The 27900-nt window shown below is 42.7% G+C and overlaps 2 protein-coding genes across 3 annotated transcripts; one reads left to right on the top strand and one right to left on the bottom strand.

Annotated features, from left to right (window-relative positions):
* Window positions 1-3230: 3230 nt before the first annotated feature.
* On the top strand, window positions 3231-9065 carry f9b (coagulation factor IXb). Its single transcript, XM_069146107.1, has 8 exons — window positions 3231-3353; window positions 4312-4484; window positions 4593-4617; window positions 4718-4831; window positions 5025-5156; window positions 6572-7011; window positions 7927-8065; window positions 8357-9065. Exons 1-8 carry the CDS (start codon window positions 3266-3268, stop codon window positions 8914-8916), a joined length of 1671 nt encoding a protein of 556 aa, XP_069002208.1. The 5' UTR covers window positions 3231-3265; the 3' UTR covers window positions 8917-9065.
* An 824-nt stretch (window positions 9066-9889) lies between these two features.
* On the bottom strand, window positions 9890-26510 carry LOC138196242 (proto-oncogene DBL). 2 transcript variants are annotated; one of them, XM_069146102.1, is made up of 26 exons: window positions 26301-26510; window positions 24101-24235; window positions 23756-23872; window positions 23311-23460; window positions 23053-23177; window positions 22749-22863; window positions 22519-22638; window positions 21643-21834; window positions 20987-21178; window positions 20726-20906; window positions 20256-20344; window positions 19893-19993; window positions 19615-19681; window positions 19337-19452; window positions 19079-19148; window positions 18900-18992; window positions 18626-18718; window positions 17581-17706; window positions 17119-17334; window positions 16770-16862; window positions 16601-16679; window positions 16267-16306; window positions 13970-14142; window positions 13339-13451; window positions 12814-12926; window positions 9890-12697 (listed from the first exon to the last, which is right to left on the bottom strand). In XM_069146102.1, the coding sequence occupies exons 1-26, from the start codon at window positions 26349-26351 to the stop codon at window positions 12616-12618; spliced, it is 3042 nt and encodes a 1013-aa protein (XP_069002203.1). In that variant the 5' UTR covers window positions 26352-26510; the 3' UTR covers window positions 9890-12615. The 2 variants fall into 2 exon arrangements, with proteins under 2 accessions (XP_069002203.1, XP_069002204.1); XM_069146103.1 differs by having other exon boundaries at window positions 13970-14067.
* Window positions 26511-27900: the final 1390 nt, after the last annotated feature.

Below are 27900 nucleotides of genomic sequence, written 5' to 3'. Positions count from 1 at the left end.
TAACTCAAAACTTGGAAAACTTCCCCCCTGCTCTGTGCACGTAACTGTGATGTGCTTTGTTGAAGCGAAACAAGAACCTGTTAGGATTCCTGTCTGATCCTAGTATGTTTTCCTCTGTTTTACCCCCCCGATCACCATGCCCTTCGGCCTGACCAATGCCCCTGCCGTCTTCCAGGCCCTAGTCAATGACGTCCTCAGAGACTTCCTAAACCGGTTAGTGTTTGTCTACTTGGACGACATACTCATATACTCTACCACCCCCCAGGAGCACTGTCACCACGTTAGCCAAGTCCTCCAGCGGCTTCTAGAGAATCGGCTGTTTGTCAAAGCGGAGAAATGCGACTTCCACGTCCCATCTGTCCAGTTTCTGGGGTTTTTCATCGAGGAGGGCCAGGTCAGAAAGGACCCAGAGAAGGTCAGAGCAGTGACCGAATGGCCTGTGCCCTCCTCCCATAAGAAGCTTCAGGAGTTCCTGGGGTTCGCCAATTTCTACAGGCGGTTCATCCAGGACTACAGTCAGACGGCTCTTCCTTTGACTCGTCTCACCTCCACCAAGGTGGACTTTACTTGGACTCCCGAGGCCAATCGGGCTTTTCTGGCCCTTAAGGAGCGATTCGCCTCGGCACCCATCCTGGTACATCCCGACGAGAGTCTTCAGTTTGTTGTCGAGGTGGATACCTCGGACACTGGAGTCGGGGCAGTGCTGTCCCAGCGTTTGGGCCCCGACTCAAAGCTCCCTCCCTGTGCCTTCTTCTCCCGAAGACTCTCCCCAGCCCAGCAGAACTACGCCGTGGGAGACTGCAAACTGCTAGCCATGAAGTTAGCATTGGAGGAGTGGAGGCACTGGCTGGAAGGATCAGTGCATCCTTTTGTGGTCCTCACGGATCATAAGAACCTGGAATATATACACACCGCCAGACGCCTCAACTCTCGTCAGGCTCGATGGGCAGTTTTTCGCCCGTTTTAATTTCACGATCACCTATCGTCCGGGGCACAAGAACACTAAGCCTGATGCACTCTCCTGTCAGTTTGCCCCGGACGATGGAAGTCTTAAACCTGACACCATCCTACCCCCCTCCTGCGTGCTTGGTTCCCTTACCTGGGAGATCGAGACTGCAGTGCGTGAGGCCCAGCGCACCCAACCTGACCCCGGAGGGGGTCCCCCAGACCCTCTGTTCGTTCCAGGGTTCTGCGATGGGCCCACGAGTCCTGGCTCTCCAGCCACCCGGGGATCTGCCAGACCATCAACTGGCTTCGTCGGACCTCCTGGTAGCCGTCCCTCGAGGAGGACTCCTGGGCTTATGTATGGGCCTGCACCATGTGCGCCCGAAACAAGGCCTCGCACCGACCCCCTGTGGGGTTACTACGACCTCTGCCCATTCCCCAACGCCCATGGTCCCATATCGCCCTGGACTTCGTCACTGGTTTTACCCCGTCTGACAACAACACGGTCATTTTAACTATTGTTGACCGTTTTTCCAAGGCAGCACACTTTATCCCTCTCACTAAGCTCCCATCAGCCCGGGAGACTGCTGACCTGCTGACCCAGCACGTCATGTGGCTCCACGGCATCCCCACGGACATTGTCTCGAACAGAGGTCCGCAATTCACCTCCCAGGTCTGGAAGGCTTTTTGTCGGACCATCGGAGCCACAGCCAGCCTCTCCTCAGGGTTCCACCCCCAGACAAATGGACAAACAGAGAGGCTGAACCAAGAGCTGGAGGCCATCCTTCGTTGTGTGACCACCACCAACCCCGCATCCTGGAGCCGTCACCGCCCGTGGGTGGAGTACGCCTACAACTCGCACACCTCCGCTGCCACTGGACTATCCCCCTTCGAGATCTCCCTGGGCTATCAACCTCCCCTGTTCCCTAGCCAGGAGGTTGAAGTGGCAGTTCCTTCGGTCCAGATCCATGCCCGCCATTGTAGGCGGGTGTGGAGAGAGACTCGTGCCGCCCTACTCCGCACAGCGGAGCAAAATAAAAGGGTGACAGATTGACGCCGGGTTCCCGCTCCTGTGTACCGGCCCGGACAACAAGTTTGGCTCTCAACAAGGGACATCCCCCTTCGCACAGAGTCGAAGAAGCTGTCCCCTAGATTCATTGGCTCCTTCCCTATCACCGCAATCATCAACCCCGTCACAGTCAAGTTACAGTTACCTACCTCCATGAGAATCCACCCTGTCTTCCATGTCTCTCTCCTGAAACCCATAGTCACCAGTTCGTTAAACCCTCCGGCTCATTGAGAGTTTCCGGTTCTGACTCCCGTTTTGTTTCCTGCCTACCTGCCGTTCACCAGAACGAAGAAGGTTACAGATCGTTCCTCTGAGATCATCTGCTGCAATCTTGGCAATCCTGTGTCGAGCTTCGAGCGTCACACAGTCGACCCTGCCTTTCCGTCCAGTGTCGAGCCACGGGTATCACCTGTATGAAGAAACCTTCCAGTTTGTTCCTCGGAGATCAGCTGTCGAAGGTTTGGCCATCCTGTGTAGGCGGACGTCACACAGTCGATCCTGCCAATCAGCTGCGCTGGTGGAGAACCGCGGGATTCCCACCAAGCCACATCAGCCTGCCGCTTGCTGTGGAGAAGCATCGAGATTCCCCAGCGAAGCCACACCCCGCTGCGTTCTGCCTGCCTGTCCGTCCGTCCATCAGCCTGCCAGCCGCGTTCGCGGAGGAGCCAACTTCCGGCTCAGATTGGGACTCAGACTTTTGGTGTGTTTTCCTGTTTGCGCTCACTGCCTGGGAGAAATAAATACCTGGTTCCAAAGAGACTTTGCTGTGTGTCTGCATTTGGGTCCGTTTATCTTCACACCTCATAACAGAACCGTCTCAGAACCCTTTGACCGCACCTCAATTCTGTGTGACGCTAATACATTCACCTTTTTGTTTGTCAAAGAAAAAAATAGGTTCTTTCTTCTTAGTTCAACAGTTTCACTGAAAGTTCAGGTGAAAGTTAGATTTATGTTATGTGAGGTTCCACACAAATACAGAAGTACAAACCCTCACGTAAGCTACGCTCCAAAAGCTGCTTATCGGACAAGACTCATCATGGTAAACAACATGATTAACAGATGCTAATGTCAACACACACACACACACACACACACACACACACACACACACACACACAAACAAACAGCATACTCCACGGCCACACAGGTGAGTAAACAGTGTGTTGCTGTACTTTGGAGTGCTGGATTAGCCTTTCCAGCACTGCTTTGGCTCTCGTGTCAAAACCAGACAGAGAGCTGACAAACGACAAGATGGCCAGAGTGTGTTTCATGATTTTCACCGCTGGTTTACTGCTGGAGATAAATGGCCTGGCTGCTGAAATCGCAGAGGAAAACAGAGGTAAACAACAGCGGACAGCAGGTATTGATTGGAGAGTCAGGAGGCAGTAAAAGTTCAGAGCTTAAGTTAAGAGGGCCAAGCAGTTAACCATCGGACTGTTTCTAGAGGCCCAGTCACTGACCTCAACTCTTAAAGTAATATTGTACTTATTATTAACCGCTCATCAATTGTAGGTTTAAAAATCTGGAGTTGCCGTAAAGAAAAGTGGAGGCATGTTGCAAGAGATTCTGATGTTTTCATAGCAAAAACAAAGTATCAAAATGTTCATTAAATTATGAAAACTGGTCCAGCACCACCCTCCACTGTCCATCCACATGCTCGAGGCGTTACAGAAGAAATGTTTGTTTCTTTGAAATAAGGCGAGTTGTACTTGTGAGCTTTTAGAGATTCAGGGAAAGACATAAAGTGAAATTTTTGCATGTCATGTTGATATGTTTTGTCTCTGATAAACAATGTAAAATGTATTTTTAGACAATTTATTGTGAAAGCCGACAACACGTTGATGCTTTTTAAAGACACATTTGGTCAGACGACAGAATGGAAAAGTTCCATGTACAAGTGGTGGTTCTTTGTGAGACTAATGGAGTTAGACGGGTATGGATGATGGCTGATGAGATGAGACAGCGTGGGTCAGCCGGAGCAGATACAACGTGGATATATAAAGCTGCAAAATGGGAGCTCTTTGCTTCGGTAGGAGCAGCATTTTAAAGCAGATTAAATGTAAATTAGGTCGGTGCTGGAGAAGGGTGTCATCTGTCGGAGTTATGTAGATTTATGATGACACAACAACACATCTTTTAATAGGACTACTGGGGGACATTTCACTCAGCGTGCCGTTAAAATAACATACTGTATTAAATCCTGATATCGCCTTAAATTAGTTTTAAGGAACACTGAAGAATACTGTCAACATTTTTGTCTTTCTGTTTGTTTTTTTTTGTTTTTTTTATCATTTTAGGCGCCTTGTTTGTGTCCCAGCAGACGGCGCACACGGTGCTGCGTCGCCTGCGCAGGTACAACAGCGGCCATCTTGAAGAGATTCTTCAGAAAAGCAACCTGGAGCGGGAATGTCGGGAGGAAGCCTGCTCGATGGAGGAGGCCAGGGAGGTGTTTGAGAATGATGAGAAAACTGTAGGTTGCACACACATACACACACACAGTTCAATATCTTACTCTAATAAAGTGTGCATAATGCCAAAACTCTGAGGTTTGTCATTAATGTCAGTGTTTCTCTTTCAGATGGAATTCTGGGCGGGATATATTGGTCAGACAAATGAACAAAGTTCTCATTGTTACTAAGAACGTAAAAAGCCTATAATCACCTTTAAACATGTTGTGTGTGCATGTTTTATGCTTGTGTGTAGACGGGGACCAGTGTAACCCATCCCCCTGCCAGAATGGAGCTACGTGTGAAGATGGACTCAACACTTATGTTTGTTGGTGCAACCCAAACTTCAGCGGCAAAAGCTGTGAGATCAGTAAGTGACACACCCGATGTAAAAAAAAAAAAAAAAAACCCTCTAAGAAAGGGTATTTACTTTCTTTTAGCTAAAACACACACACACACACACACACACACACACACACACACACACACACACACACAGGTGCAAAGGGTGATTAAGACTAACACGTAAAAGTGAATAATTCTTGTTTTCCTGACTTTTCCAGAATTGACCAAGCAGTGTTCGGTCAACAACGGTGGATGTTCCCATTTCTGTGTGATGCAGGGAACCGAACTAGTGTGTCAGTGTGCAGCTGGTTACAGTCTTGGGCCTGACAAGAAGAGCTGCAATCCAACAGGTGAAATAAAACCATAAAACGATAAACCATCCACGGCATTCAGGAGAGAAGTTGTTCAGGTCTTTTGTCCATCCTGTTGTATTTCTAAGGACAAATACCACAGTCTGCGGCTCATCCGCACACTGGAATAAATAAAACACTTCACAAACACTTAAACAGACAAACACCATGATATCGAGCAAACAACACAGCAAGTAATGAGACTATGGCGATGGTTGCTACTGAAGAGCTAACTTGTACGGTATCCAAAGCCAGCTTTCATATACAGTCTATGGAGACAGCACGCCAGCTCAAGACAGGTATATTTAAAACTACGGTACGAGGTACGCATGCAAACTGGAACAGTAAGGTAATCAACCAGCATTCAGTGTTTTTAAACAATAAAAACAAGTGACAGAAATGCTTAGAGATAGTAAAGCAGGAGTTGTGTGGGAGGGTTTCAATCTCCCTGTGAACACCTGGGGAGGAGATTTCCCGCGCACCTGAGAGCATTAATGACTGATTACTTTCACCTGTGTCAGAGGGTGTGGACTGTGGAGGATCCTGCTGGAATAAAAGAGGGCATTGAGCGGCCGGGCGGCCTGGAAGAATCACGTTGGTCTGTTTTAGGAGTGGAGACTGGGCACCTCTTTTAGTTGGAGAGGGACAGAGGATTGGTCGGTGCCTTTGCATATGCTTTATGGGCTGTCGTCATCGTGACTATACGAGGTCTCAAGCAGTCTACTGAGTTGACTATAAACTGTACATAAGACGCTGGCGTCTCGCATGGAGCGAGTGTTTCTGTGAGCGCTTCCTGGTCCTATGGGAGAGTCCATGTTCGTGTCCGATGGGGGTTCCGGTGTCTTGTCGCTAGAACAGGGCAAAATTAATATGACATGTTTAATGTTCACATATTGTCTTGTTAAAAGTAGTCATTGTTTAGTTTATATATGATTTGAAATGGAAAATAAATAGAGCTGAGAGAGCCCATTAAAAGACAGGGGGTGGTCCAGCGTGCCCTATTGGTTAAAATGGTTTCGACCTGCCAACAGTTTGGAGTGGTTCACACTGACCGATGTGCTTTTTGAGGCTGGTGTGCCAGAAATGAGTTTTCCAAAATTTGGAAATATTGGTTTTCACATGTACTCCAAAATAAAAACCATACATCTTGGCATATGCACATAATAGTGCCACATTTACTTAACATTCAGAGTTTAAAAAAACCAAAAACACTAATTTTATGCCATCAAGTAAATGTGTTAGAATGTAAAACTAGTTGTTTGCTGCTTTGAAACCTCAGCATGTGACAAAAGATCTGAAGGAAGTACAGTGTGTACTATAAAAAAAAAAAAGAGTGATTGATATTTATATATAATAGCTTATGAGAGACAAAAGTTAAACATCTCCCTTTTTGTTTTGCCTTTATGTTCCTTCAGTTACGTTCAGCTGTGGTAAAGTGATCTTGCCCTCTGGCCTTGCCGGCAGATCCATGACACCCCTGCAGTCATCAAATACAGTATCCTCCCCTGAAACGAAGAGCAATTCCAGTGATGCACTGCAGGAAGACTACCCTGATGAAGACTTAGGGTTCTATGATTACTACGACCTCCCCATGAATGATTCAGACCAGGTCAACATCTCTCTTGTCTCTACGGTAGACATACGTTCAATGAAGACAGATTCAAGCCTCATTCTAAATGCAGCTGACGTTGTTGACAGCCTTGCAGATGCGAGGAGTGTCACTGAAACACCCACAGAAGAGAAGCAGCAGTTCTACTGGGCTTCCCCCACTCTCCCCTCTATCAAAGCTAAAGACAATGTTGACCAGAGGATTGTGGGAGGCAATGAGGCCATTCGTGGAGAGATACCTTGGCAGGTATGAGATCCAGAATGGAGAGATGGGTGGAAACAAATCCATTATATTGACAGATGGATATTCTCATTTTGATTTCCCACCCTCAAAAAAAGGAGCTTGGGTTTTTTTCATAAATATTTTTGCAGGACAGGTACATAATGAGCATGAACTTGCCAATATCTCTCTATAACATTTCCTGGCCAGTGGGGCAGGAAACTAGCAAGGGAGGTGGACTACAAAGTGGAATGACTGAGGAGTAACCTCCAAATGTTCAGAAAAATGTCAGATGATAGCCATGACCCTCCACATGTCCTTACCATTCTCGTGAATGTGATATCTCAGGAAGGCCTTTGGGAAGGATCTTCAAATTTGGCACAAATGTTCACGTGAACTCAAGGATGAAATGATTGGAGTTTGGATGTCAAAGGTCACTGACCTCAAAGAGTATGTTTGTGGCCATAATTCAAGAATTCATACGTTAATTAATTACCTAATAGGATAAAATGATGAAGTGATGTCATTTCATATGAAAATGTTTTTGTGCAGAAATACTTTTTTGCTCATTATTCAATACCATAACTCAAGAGCAGAAGGGCAAATGTGATTGTATTCCACATTTGAGTGGATTTTGAATTGCTGCCGATGCTCAATTTTGACCATTGGTTTTTAAATGTCTCTTCTAAATCCCTAAACTTTATAGTAGTGCAGAGCAGTAAAAAATTGCTGGAAGTTACCTATGAAAGGCAAAAATATCACAGCAAAAAAAAAAAAAGATACCTAAGCAGTAAAGAGATGACCACATAGACTGCAGTGGTGAGGAGCGGTGGAGAAGTGAGAAAATGTGAATATTCAGATATAAGTTACAGGGTTGTTGCACATTACTTGAGGTTGCAACACTGCCATTTTTTGTGCTTATTGAAGTGTGTGTGTTTGCAGGTGAGCCTGATGTCTCACTCAGTCACGCTTCAAAGAGCGCAGCCCTTCTGTGGAGGATCTCTGCTCAGTGAATTATGGGTCATCACTGCTGCCCATTGTCTGATCGACGCCAGAAAAAAAGTTTTCTTTGTCAGAGTGGGTAAGAGAAACTCAAGCTACCTGCGAACTTACTAAATGTCTCTAAAGTACATAACCAGCTTGTAATCATCCCAATTGAAAGTAAAATGTTGTTGAGATTAAGGTAATGGACATTTTTCTTTTCAGCTTCATGAATGATAAACTGTTTGGTTGGATGTGTTTGAAGTTTCATGTTGTTTGCTCAAATTTTGAGCAAGTAAAATATAATTTCAGACACCACTAGATCCATCACACACATTTCACACACTTTATTATACTGTATTAATATATATAATTTAATCTATGCTTCCAGGTGAACATGATATAAACCAGGTTGACGGTCCAGAGCGAGACTACGTGATACTAGAGCAGCATCTCCACCACTTGTATGACTATAACAGGTCAAAGTACAACCATGACATTGCACTACTGAAGCTTGCCAATCCAGTGGAACTGTCCAACGAGCGGCGTCCCATCTGCCTGGGCCCCAAAGACTTTATAGAGAACCTCCTGAGGGATTCCTCCACCTCGCTGGTGAGCGGCTGGGGGCGGCTCAAATTCCTGGGACTCGAGTCCACCACTCTTCAGAAGGTGGAGGTCCCCCACGTGGATCGAACCAAGTGTAAACAGAGCAGCCAAGACCAAATCACACGCTCCATGTTCTGCGCTGGCTTCCCCAATGGACAGAAGGATTCCTGCCAGGGGGACAGTGGCGGGCCGCATGCCACCAATTCCAAAAACACTTGGTTTTTGACAGGCATCGTCAGCTGGGGGGAGGAGTGTGCCAAGGAGGGGAAGTATGGCATCTACACCAGAGTCTCGCGGTACTACCCATGGATCAGTCAGAAAACAGGGATCCGAATCAACAACTGACAAATGGAGTCATGACAAAGCTCTCAACAAAACATACTGTTACGTATGTGGAGTTTAGCCACTGAGGAAGTGAAAGTTCTTCTTCTACTGAATCAAGTGAGAAATCGTTCATGTTCAGTTTGATTCTCAAATAAAATACATTCAAAATATTGGAGTATTTGCATCTCTCTGATGGAATATTGCAAAATTACACTTTGCTGCTCTTCATCCAACATTTAATTGAAATGCTACACAGGGAGAAACCTCTCCTGTAATCTTAAATGCCTTTGTTTGTATTTTCTCTACACAGTAACTGCAGCCGAACATAATCCCTCCTGTTTTTCTCCTTGTATAATTTGATCATTCAGTTGTATAAACAAGAATACAGTAAATAATTAATATAGTCAAATTTGCTGGACTTTGGTTTGTTCCATGAGCACACAGCTATAAGTTTAATATATCTTTTCTCACAGAATACATTTTGATTTGTCATAGCAAGAATATTACAGCTCTAATTAAAACAAATCAAGGAAGAGTAGCAGGATCCTCAAAGTAGTACAACTAAATATGTTTGTGATGCTCGTCCAGCTTCTCTGTTTCTCCATTAGATGACTGCACCTGAGGAGGGACTGGCCTAAGGATTTAAAAGGGCTGCCCATGTCCTTGCACTTCTTACTCCTCTTTTGCTGAGCAGCCTGAGCATAGCCCACATGACCTTCACTGTCGATTAATTTGGTTTTGTTCATTTCCCCCTCATTAGTGTGTACTCTCTTTCTTGTTGCAGGTCTTGAGCCAGATTTGTTGCAGAGTGCAGGCAGATTAGTTTTAATTTTGTGTTGTGCCAAAATCTTTGGTGTAAAATAGGCCTTTATTAGATTTACCAATACCAATTACCTCTTTTCACTGAAATAAATTAGTTGCAAACTTTGATTTGACAAAGGTGTAAACTGTCCTGCTTAAATATGTGCAGCCAGTCAATCAAGCAAAGTCTGTGTATGTCAACAAAGTCCTGAGAAGGGGTTTAATCAGGGTAAAAAGTGGAAACAGCTCTGTAGGTGGAGACTTAATGAGGCTCTGGAACCTGCTAGGACCTTCAATAAGGAAAAGAAAATACACATTCGTCAGGTTGAATTAAATAGTCCTGTGCTTATATTTTGGAAAATAATCATATACATAATGCAGTATAATACAAGCTTTCACTATGATTCAAAATACAAAAAAGTGCAAAATGAGCAAAAGCAGCGAACACCAGTTTAAGGTACTGTGGAGAAGACATTGATGCCTGATTGAAGAGCATAGCCAGTGTTGGGTGGATTTCAAATTAATTTAACGTGATGAATTGTACTTAGGCTATTGTTAAGCATCAATGGACACACTTCATTTATATAGCACTATCAAGTGACTATGATGGTCCACTGTGGCTGTTAAATACTGTGAGAATGAATCTTTATTCAGTGTGATGTAGAGTTACCAGCAGGATTAGATTTAAATAGTCCAGAGATACAACAAATACTGAAGGAATCTAATTAATTTTGTCACTTTAAGCTGAGAACCAACGTTTGACTGTCCAGACAAATGTTACCATTTAGACGACTACTGACTAAAACTGTGTTTGACATCTACTATTTGGAGTTTTACCATTTACATATTCACAGATTACTGTGGGTTTCCTTGAGAGAAAATAAAGTAATTACACTGTCTGTGTCTGCCTTTCAGAGATAAACCCTGAGCTCATTAGGCGGTGAAGTGGCAGTGTTTTCATGACTACTCTTCACTCGTAGTTTGAAAGCTTCTTAACTGTCACTTGACCGGCTCCTTCTGGAATCTGGAGAAAGTCAGACTGGGCAGTTTTAAAGCGAGGCAGTTTTGAATTAAAATTTCTCATCAATTCAGCTCCCCAAAATTTCATATAAACAATTCATGATGTAATCCTAACTGTAACTGTAACTGATCAGTTGGCAATTACAACTCTACATTACTCTATTTACAGTCTCTACCCAACACTGAGCACAGTTTCCCAGTTGGTGTAAAAAAGCAGTGCAGGCAATAATAAAGCAACAGGCGTGTGCAGAGAGTGGTTTGTCCATGCAGAACAGCAAACAAACAAACATAAACATTGCATCATGTCAGTGGTAAATACAGCTGTAGCAGAGGAGGACAAGGGTTGTTTGAGGGACAAGTTTGAGAATTATTATAAATCAAAACTCAACAAAAATAATGGCACATTATCACCAGAAATAGCAGCAATTGTAAAGAAAGATATGGAAATTAACTCACTTTGAAATGACATAATAACTGAATTACAACAACTGTAGCTACTAAGATGGCCAGTGTAGGTTTTCCCAGATTCAGACAGTTCTTCTCCAGGATTCACCAACAGCAGGAGCACCCTTTTTTTTCTTAACAGAAAACATTTGAACTTTTCACAGAAGGAGAAACAACTCATAACACCAAAGTTGGTTCTGTTTTACTGAAGTGTCACAGTGCAAAGTACCAGGGATTTGAATTTAGGCAGAACTGACTTAAGTTTGGTCAACAAAAGTGCCCCGAGGGGTTTCTGGTAAACAAAAGTTATGTTTACATTCAGCATTACTCACCAAAATGCATTGATCGGTTGAATTAATTTCCTTCGCATAGAACATTTGCAAATCCAAAGACAAAAAAAATCATCTGCCTGACGTTGTTGGCACATTGGTCATATCCACTTGTAGGCCTGTAGAAGAGTGTAAAACCATTGGTAGGGCTGTGTATTGCACCTGGATGTGGCATTGCACATAAGCAAGAGAAAACTAAAAGGGGACACACTCAGAAAAACTGCTCCATAGTGCTACGAGAAGTCAAAACCTCCACCTTTAATAATGTTATTTGGGCTCTGCCTTTCCTGCTATAACATGTCTAAATGCCACCACTGACGCTGTCCCCGTTGAGTGGAGAAACCATCTCACTACCTTTACTGTGAATGGGAAGAGCTGCATCACCTGCAAAATTTATTTCCGATTCGTTTCCATTTCCTTCTTTTTGCCTTCTTTCAGTCAAGTAAGTGCAACTGGTGAACAATGACTGTTCACTTTTGCCACTAAGGCCTGAAGTAACTATGGCAATTTCTGCCTACATCCAGTGCCTATCTTCTGGCAATGTAGCTGGCAATGTAACAAAAAGCTTTAGGTTATTCAAAACAATGGCACTGCACAATAAAACTATTGTCCATAACTGTCAGCTTTACACAAAGAGAAGCTGCAATGATTAGCTTAGCTGTTTGGCACATGAACAGTAATGTTATGTTGGTAGGCATATCTATGGTTTCTGATATATTTCATATGAAAATAGAAATAATATAGCTTGAAGTCTTAAACAAAAGTTCACTCTGTATGTATGAATAAAAGTCCCTGTTCAACATCTTTAGTCCAAACAGTGTCCTGTGTTGAAGATGGCTTGTATGTGCTTTCCACTGTTGCAGTCTTCTGAGGTCCATTCTGTAGTTTACAGCCTTCTAAGGTGAAACTATCACAGTAGTTTGAAGAGTAAAGCATGTGTCCGATGTTGTGCTTCCGTCTTATCGATGAACGTCTCGACAGAGTCAGATACCCACTTTTGGTCAGGAAGTTGATGGAACATGCGAGTCCGTGTGTGTGGAGGGGTCTTCAGGCAAACAGTGAGCCAAATTAGTGACAAAAACTGGGCACACATCGTCAACACTGTCATCTGTCCTCTGACTGGCTCTCAGCAAGTCTCTCCCAGAATCCTGTGAAGGTCCTCAGGCAGAACACGACCTTCCTCACCACGACTTACATTCCTCACCCTCCTGTTAATTACACACAACACGAACATCATCTTACTCTTTTCATCTCCAGGTTTATAATTATCCGACATTTAAATAATCTGTGATTTAATTACTCTGAATAATAAACTCTGTGTTACCACATTCCCGACGAATCCTCATGTAGCAGCTGGATGACGTCGCCGCAGTTAAAGATGATATCATCAGTGCTGGCCATGCTGCTCTCTACCATGACTCTGTACCTGCCCGCCACCTGGGAAAAAAGAAAGACAATTAAAATTCAGAAGAAAAGTTTTCTAAAACAAAACAGTCATAAATGATTGACAGATACACACAAGTTATTTTTTTCAACTGGCGTTTTGTTTTTACCAATTTAGTAAAACCCTTTTAAGTTTTGAGTCAGCACAGTTATATAGTGCAAAGTAAGACTGTTATGTCACAGTTACATAGAGTTACATAGTTACATAGTTACATAGAGCTGTTAGTGTTCAAGTTGTGACACAAGAAAACACCACCTATTTGAGGGATGTGAGGGGGTGTCTACTAGCTGTGAGCAACTGACTGCCCTTCTTTTTGGTCTGTTTAATCTTCATAAAGTCCCCTTCACATAAAAAAAAAACAATAACTTGTCCAGTGCTATGTGTCCTGTAAAAAAAAAATCTCACCAGTGGGGCAGGCTGATCCTCTTCATCTGAGTCTGATAAGTTGGAGAGGTCTGTAGCACCCCAGTCCTCCAGGCCCTCACAGACCGCCACTGTGTGAGCAGGGACAGGCCAACCTGCAGGAGACAGACAGCTGAGACACCTGAAAACTATCGCGGCACACTTTTCACTCACTAATCTTCGAGGATCAATCTGTTTGTGTTACAGCAAATAAAAAGCTGTGTGTTGAAATTGAAGTCAGGCCCCTCACACCCATTGAGACGATTAAGAAAGGTAGGGTCATTCAAAGTTTTAGCATGTGTTTACATATGTTTTCATTCATTATCATCGTTTTAAGAATTGTAAATTTAACTGGGCTTGTTCTATTTTTCAGCTGCAAGACATATTGAGGATGCTCTGATTGAAATCATAAAATGAAAAGTCAAAGGATGTTACTTGAGATCTCCAGTCCAATCAGAAATCAATGTTTAAAAGAGTAAAAGTAAAGGCTTTTAATCAATTTGTTCCACAGTAAATCCAAATAAATTGGCAAAAAATTACTAAATTGCTATAAAGTGACTGTTGAGAAGAGCAACTGATTTATATATTTGCATGTGTATGCCTGTTCTACTTTGAATTTGTCTCGGCAACTCACTGGGTCGAGGTGAATGAACCACTGGGTCTGAGTGGGCGGGGCTAGTATGTATCGACTCCTCCCCCTGGAACCTGTGGGAGTGGCTTGTTGTCGAGGAACTGTGAGGAACAGGGAGACACGCTGAGCAGCCTCCCACCGACACGCCGCCCCACGACACACACATCTCTGATGCACTAAACCGCATTACCATGGGAACAAGACACGACCACAACAAACAAAACGAACAACAACAACAACAACATCCACGGTGTCACAAAACGAGCTCATACCTCATCCACATTCTGTAAATGAATACCGCATTCCATTTAGTTCACAACCACATATATTCCAGCGTCTGATTTCAAACGATGTTTGAGGTTGTGAGACAAATATTGATATCAGAGATCGCTGCAATATATGGAAATATTATTTAGTCTCGACAATATTCTGCACACACATATCAGGCCGTGATTAAACAGCATTTGCAAATAATTCACAGCGTGATTTAACCTGCTTTATGTAGTAGATAGGTGGAGTTTGTCCCATTTAGAACAGTAAAAATAAGGAAAATTATGTGAGAATAATTAAAAATTACTTTGTCTGAATGAATTAAAGTCTACCCATCTGCTAAATAAAGCATAAACACTTCCGTTACTTTCAAATACAATGTGACCTACACCACAATTGTGTGCACAAATCATTCAAAAACTGATAATCATCACAGTATGTCATCATTCATCTGTTAGTAAAATTAAAGAGTCCCACGAGACGGCGTATGATCATGGTTATTCCATGATCAGATACTTTAAAAACTAGACTGTGAGTCTGTATGAATATATATATTTAAAGGATAAGGCTGGTATTATTTCATATTCTCAACAAATCCCATGATAAGACCAAAAGCAACACTGTTAGTCCATCTCTCAATACTTTCTAACTTCCCTAATCCGAAGCTCATTGATCCCCACTGAAGAGCTTTGAAAAAGATTCACAGATGTACAGTTTAATTTATCAAAAAGGCCCAATGATTTCCCAATAGGCCCAATGATTTCCCAATAGTTTGTTCCTCTAGTTGTTTGGCAAACAACTAGATGCCCAGTGTCTACGATCATGGTAATGAAAGAGAATTGCAACAGCGTGTCTCACTGATGTGTTTGCAATAGCTTTTGTACAACTTCATGTCACAGAGGAATAAACAATATCAGGGATTGGCATACAGAGACAATACTTGTTAGGCATAAAATCTATTCATTGTGGTTTTGATCTTTTCATGGAATCTGCTGACAAAAAGAAAAGCATGTTAAAAAAAAAAATTATGTACATGTTAACTTATATATAGTATTGTGATGCTCACAAGACTCAGTCATTCATTAGATTCATAACATGCTTGCATGCCATCAGTAAACCAAACACTATCTTCTCCTCTGATAACTCCACAAAAACACACCCAAAAACACCATCACCCTGTAAAGCTCCAATATTGACACAATCCTGGAGAACCAGTATGTTCAGTGACTGACAAGAAACAGCTGTAGTATGTTAGATGTGAAATGACTTGCAGTTTTCTTTTTGGAAATATCTAACATGTGCAGTAAACTCACTTTTACGCTCACTACAAGATGAGCAACGTAACTGTCAAATACCTGTGAGGCCTATAAGATGGGGGAAACGCGAATGCATGTAACTATCTAGTGAAATTAAAAACAGCTTCACTTGTGAAAACTGAAAAACTGTTGCAGGACTCTAAATTCGACGTATTCTCCATGGTGCTGAAATTATGCAGCTTAAAATGTCATTGCCAAGGACAGTGTTGTCCCATCTGCAGGACTGCAATTCAGTCATTAATGCCAGTTCTCAAGGGTAATGACGAAGATGCTAATCCATACACACAGACACACACTGCAACCATACACAGAGTCAGTAACTTCAATATCCTGTGAAGAGATCCAGTAATTATGATGCTTTGTTACAAAAAAAAAAAAAATATATATATATATATATATACTGGTGGAGGTTAAATGGAGATGTTATTTGATCATCAAATTACATTTTCATCATCTTTCTTTCTTTCTTTCTTTCTTTCTTTCTTTCTTTCTTTCTTTCTTTCTTTCATAATTTTTCTTTAATTTATCAGGCTTTAAATAAATATCTGAATTGAGACATTAAAAGTGAGTTGACCTGCTCTCACCACACATTGGGATGTTATAATTAGCCTCTCTGATCAAGCTTGTCATTTGTGGATTAATTTAAAATTGTAAGAGATAACAATCACAATTCTTATGTGAATCAATTTTCAAAAGTCATGCAGAGACAATCACCTGTCAGAGAGAGCGTTGTCTGAAAGAAGAGGAGCCTCATCTGAGAAAAGAAGATGACACAGAGACAGGGGTTCAATTTAAGGGAATGGAAGTAGACAAACAAAAGACTGGATTCTACTCAGTGACTAAAAGAACATCACGAAAGGCCACTCTGCTAGAAAACATGATGAACTGACAATGACAGTGGTAAAGTAACAGATCCACAGTTCTATATTACCTCTTTACATAGACAGATCAGAGTTGCACCCAAGTTAAACTAAATGAAATCAGGCATTAAAAGAAAAAACAAAAACAAACACAGAGGTCAGAACTGAACCAAAGTAGTGATAAAAACCTTGACATAGTTTCTGCTGGTTGGTGAGAATTTTTCGGATCTCCGTCAGCCAGGCAACTTTGATCTCTAATGTTGGAGCCTAGAAAGACAAACACACATAAACACAGACTATACACCTACTGAAAGTGTGTGCAATTAGACATAAAATAGAAAACATAAGGTATAATACCTGAACTATGTAAACCACTTCTCTTCCACTGTACCAGATTTCAAACTTCTTCACTTCTCCTTTCACATTTTCTGTGATCCCCACTGCACTCATCTACAGGCGGAGCGAAAAGTCATTATATTTCACTAAAACCTTCCATGATGACTAATTCTGCACAGCTATTTTCATTATAAATTGAAAGCAAAGGTTATGTCCACTGGCAATAGGCAGAATAATTCAGTGGTACTCACAACTGCAGCTGCCAAAATGACCATAATATAAGCTTCATAGAGGGGGAAGTTATTGTATAGCTGATGAATAGGATGCAACTGAAGGTGCCTGATAATGTGGGTGCATTATGTCTTGTTACTCTGAGGCAGGATTTGAAGCTGTAGAAAGGTGTCCTGTCGTGGTTGTCCTCGTCTCTGCGCTTGCAGAAGAGCAGGGCGTGCTCGTAGAGGAAGAGGTGTCTCTGCATGGGTTTGAATCTGGCCAGCTCCTTCATTCGCACCGCCGCTCTTTTGTGGCTGATCCACACGCTGAAGCCGCCCTGCATCACCACACGGCCTAGCTGGCTGAGATCACCCTGAGTCAAAGAGGCAGACAGGTGGACACAAAAGAAAGGAAAAATGCATCACTTTATTGGAATGTATAATTAAGATACTCAAAGTAGCTGCATACATACACATTACATGGACTATATTTATAGATTTTTTTTTTTTTTCATAGTGAACACCTCATAATTCACTATGATGACACAAGTGTCATGTTTTGCCATGAATCTGGTGTGATTGTCCACTCGGTCTTATTCTTTGATTTGACTTGCTGGTACCTGATAACCCGTGATGGCTATCTGATGCATGGAGTCGTTAACAGACTTCAGCAGCTCCAGCATGGAGTCCAGAGCCTCCTGGAGTTCACAGCGGTATTGCGCTTCCGTGCAGTGCTTGAAAAGCTCCTGGATGAGGACAGACACACAGGATGACATGTCAGAGGTTCTTACTTTATCTAATCTAGTCTGCCCTGACGTCTGTCCTCATGAATGTCTGTGCGTAAATCGAAATCACTGCCGGCCAGTCTGCAACTCTGCAGATTGAATAAATGGAATCTACCTGCTGTCGTCAATTTGTCTCTGTGCCCGTTTAAAATTGTCTGTGTCCAGATACGTCTTCTTATTTGTCTGTATCTCAGCATGTCTGCCTTTCCGTTGGAATAACTGTCCTGATCTGATCGTCATCAATCTAGTTGCAAACAAAACCAATTACTGTCAAGAACAACCTGTCCACATGATGTATTTCTACTATTAAAAAGCACTTTAAAAAGAAGAATTAGTGCTCATAGAAAAACAGAGCCAGTGACAGAGGTCAAGCCAGGAAATAGTCAGGATTATACAACTATATATACCTCTATATACCTCTCGCAGCACCTTCAGTCCAAATTTCAGCCCACAAACATTTTCAGTCATAAAATGAAAGCTCCTTTAGTCTAGAGGAGTTCAGTGAACGTGTTACATACCGCTATAGACAATTAATTTAGCTACCACTTTTAATTCTGCTACTAAATTGATATAATTTGCACTATATACAATCATCTTACATGTGAATTAATTTTGTGGCAAAGATTCTCAATTACTTTTTCTCTCACCATGCTTTCCAAAATTTGGCCAATGGCTCATACACTTTTGCATTAAGGCGGTAAAATCGTACAGATCAATGTTTCCTGTTTTGGTCTTTTTGATTTGCTGCCGATCCTTAGACAAATGATGAACATGTAATCTCGCGACCACCTTTATGACGGTGATGATAAACCACATTTTTATTGCGTGACCTGCATTTCAGCAGGACTCTCCTTCACTGACTGGTTCAATTGTACAAAACCTTGAGTAGCAGCTGGTACTTGGTGAGGCGTTGGACGGGTTTCAGGAGGTAAGAGTCCAGACCCAATTTATGGTCCAGCTTCTTCTGGCACTCCTGCAGAGAGAGAGAGAGAGAGAGAGAGAGAGAGAATGAGAGTCAGAGAGATCAAAATCCATTTGTGACAGATTTTGCTGCCTGAAAAGCTCAAAGAATAATTGGAAAATCATATGATTCTGTAAATACATCATATACAGTACGAGATAGTGAGTGCATCATGTTAGATATTAGTAACTACCTGAAAGAAGGGTGAATCAGAGCACTGTCTCCATAGCAACTCAGAGCGAGGTTTGTTTTGGCAGTAACGTTCATACACCTGGAACTTCTCTTTCTGAACAAACACACACACACCCGTACATTTAAATATGTCGCGTCACTTCACATACACTTCTCACGTTACTCGTCGTGTTTCCTCACCCGTTGTAAGAAGCACGCCCCCACCCTTTCCGGTGTCTCCAAGCAGCCCTGCAAATCTTGGAGGAAGATCCTAAATGGAGAATCCAAGAGGAAAATGAAAGGAAAATAGGACTGATGAGAATAGACAATGAGACAAGGACAACTCAGTGACAGCTTGTGAGCTATGTGTGTGTGTGTGTGTGTGTGTGTGTGTGTGTGTGTGTGTGTGTGTGTGTGTGTGTGTGTGTGTGTGTGTGTGTGTGTGTGTGTGTGGCTCGCCTGCTGTGGAATTGGTAAATCTCTGGCATGTTGCCGAACAAAACGTCCTTCTGGCAGCGTAGAGCCGAGGGAAGAAGATTGGACATGGAAGGGTCCTCCATTTCTGCCCTGTAGCCCTGATAAGTGTAGAGGCAGGGAAAGGAAAATTATAGAAATACAAAATTACAAAGGTTTATACAGTGTGGCTTCCCTTTCTTGAAATATATTCCTGCTTTGTAAACCATCAATCAAAATAACAAAAAGCACAAATTACCATAAATGATCTCAAATAAACTCACCAGAAGGACAGAGAGCAGTTCATCCACATAGATCCTCTCTGTAGCTATCAGTTCCTTCATAATATGTCTGGAAATAGTGAAAATTAGACATAGATAGACTAAATCTATAAGGAAAGCAAAAGACGAACGTGACACCACTGTGTACACTGTGCACTTGTCTTCCTCCAGAAATTTGTAACACACATGCAGCTGCACACTGCACACAAACAGAGCACGATTAGAGTCACAGGTCAAGTTTTAGGTCAGGGATCGGGTCTGAACGGTGAAAGATACCATACCGTGTGACCTGCTCTGGGTTGTCCTCTGCCTCAGAATCGGTTTCAGGGTTGGGGCCGTACAGACAGCTGCGATTGCCTTGGTAATCATGCATCACTTCGATCTGACCAAACACACATGAATCAAGTCTGTCAGCTTGGACGCGTTCTGTGAGCACACATTGTGTGTCATGGATTTGGCGATTAAATACATTGTCTTAATGTGGCCTGAAATCTCATTGTCAAGTGAAAGGACAAGAACAAAATGCTATGCCACATTTATGGAAGGTAATATATTTATAAAGTACTCTAAACAAAACACAGTGGACCTAAAGTTCTTGGAGCACAGACCAAAAAAAAAAACCACATACACGTGCATACACACACCTTGCGCTGGCTGTTGTTCTTCCTTGCAGCTCTCTTGCCAGGAAGCAGGTCAAAGGAGAACTTGGAGTTCAAGACGTTAAAGTCAACACCTGCGGAGGGTATCACACAAACACACACACACACACACACACACACACACACACACACACACACACACACAACTGGTGATGACAGGGCAAAGAGGAAATGCTGGCAAAAGACCATACAGTGCAAGATATATACAAGAGGGTACAAAGCTCAAGTGTCAAATGCCATGAGGAGAGAGTACATGTGACAGATAACCGTATCCTTACAATGAAATCTGCGTGACTAAAATTATTTTTAGAAATAGATGCAGTCAACAGTTATGGTTTTGTTTTTACTAAAACATACATCCCATGTTTGATCCAGCTTATCGTGTCTAGTGGAAAGTTCTAAAAATCAAATTCTTTTATGAAGCTGAGGAACAGTGTGTGAAGAGGAGGATGTACCATGTTTGGGGGAGAACAGGGGTGACTTGCAGCGCTGTGGGGTCTGGTCCGGTTCAGGCCGCGGCGCCACCAGCTGTATGGGTCGCACCTGTACATCCGCCAACTTCCTCAGACACTGCTCTCTGTTTCTGATCATGGCCTGCACTGATCTCAGCTTCCCTGTTACTATGGAAATCTGGGACTGGAAAGAAGCTAAGCGTAAAATGAAGGTGAGATTGGAAGATTCATCTGTGCGCTTGCGACCGCAGCAGCGGGTTTTACCTGCAGCTGTGGGGTGAGTAAGGCTTCAAACTCCAGGCTCAGGATGTCCTGGCAGTTTTTCAGTGCAGTCGGCGCCATCTCCTGGTGAAAGCTGAGGTACTGCAATGCCTCCTGAGCTCCTTCTCTGGTTTGGAACTTATCCACCATCTGACTCGCCAGCAGATAGGCCCCCTCGTCACACCAGCGGAGGGCCTGTTCACACAAAAACAAAAGACACAACAATACTATAATATATTCTAAGGAACAGAAGAAATATTTCATTATATAATAATAAACAAAGAAAAGATTTGCTACATTCAACAACTGGTTTGACACACATATAACAAATCTCTACATCTCTGAGGAGCACAGTGTGAGAACTGACAGATACAGTTTAATGGCTCTGCATACCTGCCAGTTTCTTCTTATCTGAATCAAGCATCTAAGAAGAGAGCGTGTTGCATGCTGTACATATTGTAAAGCCCCTTGAGGCATTATTAAGATATGATATTGGGCTGTATAAATTAAATTGGCCTCACGTCAGAAACCTGTGGGGAAAATAGTGGCATCAGAATAAAGCAGACAGTTTGGCAGGGAAACAAAACTACAACATTACACGTGTACGTCTCCGAGTATGCGTTTCCGCACGTGCTAGTGCGTCCGGTCAGCTTTGTTACCTCTTCAAGGCGGAGCAGCAGGTCTCGTGTCCGGCTGAGCGAGGCCCGCTTGGTGCGTATGGCAGTCGTGATGACATCACAGAGATGTCGCAGCTCGTTGCAGCGCTGGATGATGAGTGCCAGGGCGTAGTGGTGGTTAGCAGCCAGCTGGTGACCGTGCAGGATGACCACCTGGGCACGAGTCATCTCCTCCTGATTCATACGAACAGATGAAGGTTTATTAGTGTGACAACATTATGCTACACTTTTTTTTAATTGTATCTTATATTAATGTTGACGAAGGTGATTATAAATGATCTGCATTTGTTTCGTTAGATACTTGTAATTTACAGAACAAAGACATTTTCTTTGTTCGTACATACTGAGCCTCGTAATGTTGCAAATACTTGCAACCGGACTTCAAATGAAAAGATTTGAATTGCTATAATATGCAATCTGGATGGGAAGCTATTCTTGAGGGCAAAGAGATGTGCAGTTTTTAAAGTTACTAGCAGTTAAAAAAAACCTATAACAACATACTTTTTCTCATCATTAAAAAGTAAATTAAATGTCTGTCAGGGAGCAAAAGGTGAAAGAGAAGGGACAATAAAAAAAAAAAAAAAAAGCTAAGAAGCGACAAGCTTCACAGGAACTGGTTTTGGCTTTAAGAGACAGCAACCAGCCAAGAGTGAGGCCGTTAATAAATGTTATATTCTATACTGGTGTCACAACTAGTAGTACAACTGCTATATACCTTCTCGTTCATTGATATTAAAATAACTAATAAACACAAAACAGCATTTTCTTAATACATTTTGGTCTGCTTGGTGACTTCCTTCAAACCACATCTCACCTTCAATCGTGTGTGTGTGTGTGTTTGTTGCGTGTGTTTGTGACCTGAGCATGTTTGTCCAGCGTCTCCAGGTCTTTAAGTAGCTGCTCCGTCTGAATCACCGTGGTTCCCAAAGAGGCGATGTCCTTCTCCTGGGCAGAGAGCCGCTCGAGCACCTCCTCCATCTACACACACACACACGCACACAAACACAGTTACTCAGTTTAACAGTGTAGCTCAGAGTGAGGACTAATACGACTTACGGAAAGATGCAGGCAGACACCGATCACCTCACCTGCTGGAAACTAATTTCGTAGTGCAGCAGCTGGAGGTACTGCTGCAGCTTCAGGTGGTGTTTCTCAAAGAAGCCATCAAACGCCTCCTCCATGTCTCTGAGCTGAGCCAGGAGCCTAAAACACACAGACGCCCACATAACACTTCCAAACAAAGCTGTCTGCTGAAAGAAAGGTTTGGTAAGATTAATAAATCTTAAACTTAGAATATGTCTTTTAAGTCCTCTGAAAAACGTGTCATGTAAAATCATCCTTTCTCTACAGAGGCTTTAAAAATGTCTAAACACTTAATCACTGATATTGCACCTCTGAACAGTGTCCATGTCTGCTTCTATTTCCCTCTCCTCCTCCACATCTCGCTTAGAGGCCTTGACTGTTTCCAGATTGGACAGCAGCAGTCGTCCTTCTTTCAGCACACTCCGGATATCATCCTGTCAAAACGACAACAGGCCAATGAAACCACACAAATCCAGTGCAAATGCAAAACAAAACTCAGGGAGATTAGGCACGGAAACTGCCAGACGCTGGGGTAGAAAGTAGGAAAGATAGGGAGCGAGCGTCAACCTTCATCTGTCGGTATCGGTGTGTGTGTGAGTGAAGCAAGAATTCGATGGCATTTGCTTCATCTGGAAGTTCGGTCTCAGACAGCTCTGATCCAAAGCCCTGCAGCAGCTGGGCGATTTCCTTCACTGTAACTGCAAACGTTTCGATGGCCTGCACGCACACATTTTCACCCAAACAAAAAACAACAACATATTAACATTTCTGCTTTAAAATGTTGTCGTTTTAGCAAAATTATGAATGATTATAATTTTATAAATTATTTTCTTATCTGGACCTTATCCAGACCTAATCTAGACTTTATCTGGACCTAATTTAGACCTTATCTAGACATTATCTGGACCTAAGCAGAACTGAGTTGTTCAGTTATTAGTTCGATGTCATTTTTGGTTCCACTGAACAGCAACCTGCCATGCTGTGTGGATTAACTTGCATCTGAAGTGCGTACCGTGCGGAGGACGATCCAGTCACTTTGACAATACTCCACTTTTGCAGTGAAGTCTGATGTTAGGTGGTTTTCATCGATGTAGCGCAGCAGGTCACCAACCGAACGCAGCATCACCACCTGGAAAACAAAGAGCCGCAATCTGGCAGCCACTGGGACGGTATTGCACTATATCTAATATTTCAACAACTGACAAAATGAACAAAACATGCAGCATTTCAGCAGTGATGCGTGGTTGTTTGATAGGATTGTGCTTCATCAGATGAGTAAAATACTTTGTAAATCAGTAATAAAAGGAATAAAAATCTCCCAGCATCCCACAGTACTCAGTCTTGAACCCTTTCTCACCGGCATCTTTAACAGGAAGTCATTCTGGCTGAAGCGAAAGCCCAGGTCAGTGCTTGATGATGGACTGGGGGTGGAGCTTAACAAAGCAGAGGGGTGGAGCACCAAGACCAAATGAAGATTCCCCGGAAATGAGGTCTGAAAGGGGGGAACATAGATTATCTTATTTCTTTACTTAACTTGAGTAAAGTAAAGAATAAAAGTACATCATGAACTTGGACAGCTGTAATCTTGATCAACAAATCTTTCTGGGGCGAGCATCATCAGCGTCAAACAAACGCACATAATGTGCAGGTCGATTTTCAATGACTTAACCAAACCTTTTTCATGTTAGCATATCAAGTGTTGCTGGTAACGTGAATGATGGCTCAGTTGTATTCAAGTGTCCCTGTAAACCATGACAGTCACAGTGGACCTACATTTACAATACCAGTTCCACTTTCCAACACATCAGCGCTTTTCCTACTGTGACATGTCAAAGTTTCATAGGTGAAAAGAGCCTTTCTAATGTTCCTCATTTACATGTAGTTAAATGCTGGCAGTTAATTACTTTGGGCCAATGCTATTGACCACCACCGCGTGGTTTATAATTGCTCTAACCTAAGGTGTAAATCAATCTTTACAACACAGTTCTGACTTCTATTTTATTTTGGGGACATTATTAATGTCAGTCGAACAATGAACCTAGTCTTATCCTCCACCACATTCCAGGATTATGTGACAAGTTTACAGGTGGAGGAGTCGGACAGTGAGTCAGTCAGAAACATTGACAGCTGAATGTTGTTAGTCGTGCAGTAAAGTAAAGCTCAACACGGCATCAGTGTCAATCAGGGAAGTATTTTGGCCTCTCCAGCACTTCAGCAGGTCTGACAGTCAGCTCTTCTGACTCACTCTGCTCTTTTTTTCACTCTTCTCTCATTCATTATCGGCCGTCTTCCCCCCCTGCATGCACTCGCTTTTTCTTTCTTGTGTCCTAAACTGTATGGTGATATAACAGGGTCAGTACAAGGGATGGCCATAATTCATTTCTGACTGTGATTATTATTTTCTCATGTTTCATCTGCTTTTTTTTTTTTCTCTTCCAGCATGCCTGTCTTTTAATTTGTAATTCTTTGTTTTCTTTGTTGTCTTTGTGACGTTGTTATTTATTAGTGCAGTTTCAAATCTGTGGTACAAGTGGTACAAGAACTGTCTTATTACTTCCAGCTTGGGGAGGTGACTACAACAGGACTGATGACTGCTGAACAGTATCAATTGTGGTCACTCTATTCTTCCTCTGCTCGCCATCTTTCTCTCTTTTGCTCAGTCCTTACAGTGTTTTCCCAGATCATATTGCCCAAGCAATTATTAACCATGCAGCAAACTTTACACAATTTCTTGTCTCTTCTGCACCATATTGACTGATAAACCTGGCGGAGAAAATATGCTGCAAATGTGGCTTTTGGTACACTGCATCTGACAAAACAAACAAAAGCTCAACAATGTCAAATTGTTGTTGGGGATTTTTTTTACTCATAGTAAGGCTAGTAAATGAATACTCCCACAGAAGCATCTATGGGGCCTTTTGCTGACAGAGCAGAAAGTTTCTACAGTAGGTGGTAGGTGTTGTACTCATCACCTCTACACCAGACACTGCCGACCAAATACAGCTACAGCTCCTCTTCTGCTCACTCTACAACAGGCCTTTGTGCAAAAATATTGTAAACATTCATCCAACTCATTACAATGAACCTTAATATTTAAACATATAGCAGCTATGGATGTAACCGAATAACTGCAGACTTGTCAGCACATCTGTGTTTCACAACTACGCTTAGATTTCTGTGCATCAAGAAGCCTATTTCAGTCATAAAGCTGCATAACTTGAACACACTCCACATTTACAGACTGCAGTGCCAAAGCTGATACAGCCTGTTCTGCACCTGCAGTTGCAGCCCAAACAAACACGTTTGTCATTGGCGTGTCCTGGTCACACTCCCCACACAGACTCCTAACAGTGAGCTGCTATCTGAATCTGACCGGTGTCTTTACCGAGAGGCAATGTCAAATATGTAATGCAGTTTGCTCTGCACCGAGAGCACATCCCAGCCTCCGTGTCGCAGTACCGAACAGTTTTAAGAAAGCTCGTCTATCTCCCTCCTCCTCACTGCTGCAGTATCCTCGTTTGAAGCCTCCCACCTCCCCACCTCCCGGCGGAGCTTACCGCGGCCCGGCGTAGACGGGGGAACCCCCGGAACGGGTTGGACTCGGCCATGGCTTTTTCGCACTCGCCTGCTCTGCCCTGTTCTCCCCGGGCCCGGGAAGTCTGCAGCGGGACGTGTCGGGAGCGAGCAGCCGCAGAGATGGCACGGTAACCTCCACTGCAGTGTCCGGGTGGGCCGAGCGGCGCGCTAAGTGCGCACCTCAACAGGCGCACTTCTGCTCTGGACCAGGATGGTGGGGTGTGTTTCACCTAACCTGACGTCAGAGCCAAACTAAGTTATCATCACTGCTATTAACTGACTAAACGATTATTTCATCGCCAAGCTTTTAGTTAAAAAGCAATAAATTCCAACTATTAAACTGCCCACACTCTAATTTATGAAATACGATTTTTTTTATTTTTTTTTTTAAGTCTCTTAACTTTTAAGATTTTTTTTTTTATTTTGCCTCTTTTTTTTTTTAATCACAAGACCAAAAAAATTATGGTATGAGATAAAAAGGGAACAAGAGAGTTGTGTTCAAACTGGATCCGGTAGGTGGCGCTTGAAACTCAGAAGATTGTAATTTACCTCTGGTTCATCTTTTCACATGATCGTAACGTGTTAAGAGGCCTTGGGGTAAAGTATTGTTGGGTCTTGCAAATGCAAATACACGCAGCCTACAATAGACTATAAAAAGGTTGATAGTTATTCTTGGACATAAACACAACTTTTGAAATATGAGCACAAACTGAAATAATTAAGGCCTTAAAACTTTTAGACTTTACTTCACCAGGTTATTCCACAGTGCAGAACCCATCTTATATATTACTTTAGATATTTAGCAGAGTATTTGTTTTATACTTCCAGTGAATTATCAATAAATGATCAAAATAACAGCATTAAACCTGGGCTTTTGGAGTCCCTGTGACTCCTGATCCTCATGGCAGTTGTACGGGTGCTAGGTTAATCAGTGGACGGTTGTCTGTCTCTCTTTGTTGGCCTGTTATGGACTGATGATTGCCCCCACGACCCTATACAGGACACAGTCCAGTACATATGGTGGGTTGATGGATAAACTCAACAAACATCATGTCATGAGCCTCGTTTTGTTGTTGTTGTGCATCGTCTCACCTCATTTCATTCTGTCCTGTAGTAGCCTACATGAATAATGGGTTGAGCTGTTTTTGACCTTTGCCTGACAATCCTCAACCGGGGACTCCGCCTCATTAATGATGCGTTTGGTCTCAAGTGTTAAAGAGGCTCAGCCTTCGTCAGTGCTTTTCCTCAGCTGAGCTTAAATAAAAATCTCTTTGTACACAAGAACCGTGCCAACTTGGACTTTAGTGATCAGCTACTAAACCAAGCTCGGTTTCACTCTACATACATGTTTTCTCTTTTCCAGGTCAGAAAGTCGTCTGGTGTTTATTCTTGTCAATCCAGGTGAATGTTTTAAAAAGTATGGTTGGATCTTTTTGTTTTTTATAAGTCAGATTTTTGGTACTTGTACAGGCACAAAATGTTTCAAAAGTCATTATATTTTATTGAAATGTCCCTTCAGGTGCAAAGAGCCTGTTTTGGTATAATCCACTTCACATACTAAACTGATTCAGGGTGTTTCCA

Source organism: Embiotoca jacksoni, unplaced genomic scaffold, assembly GCF_022577435.1.
Source record: "Embiotoca jacksoni isolate LCO1_2020_lvr unplaced genomic scaffold, fEmbJac1.0.p SCAF_13, whole genome shotgun sequence".
In the NCBI taxonomy this organism is placed as follows: Eukaryota; Metazoa; Chordata; class Actinopteri; family Embiotocidae; genus Embiotoca; species Embiotoca jacksoni.
This window is presented reverse-complemented; position numbering and strand designations above follow the sequence as displayed.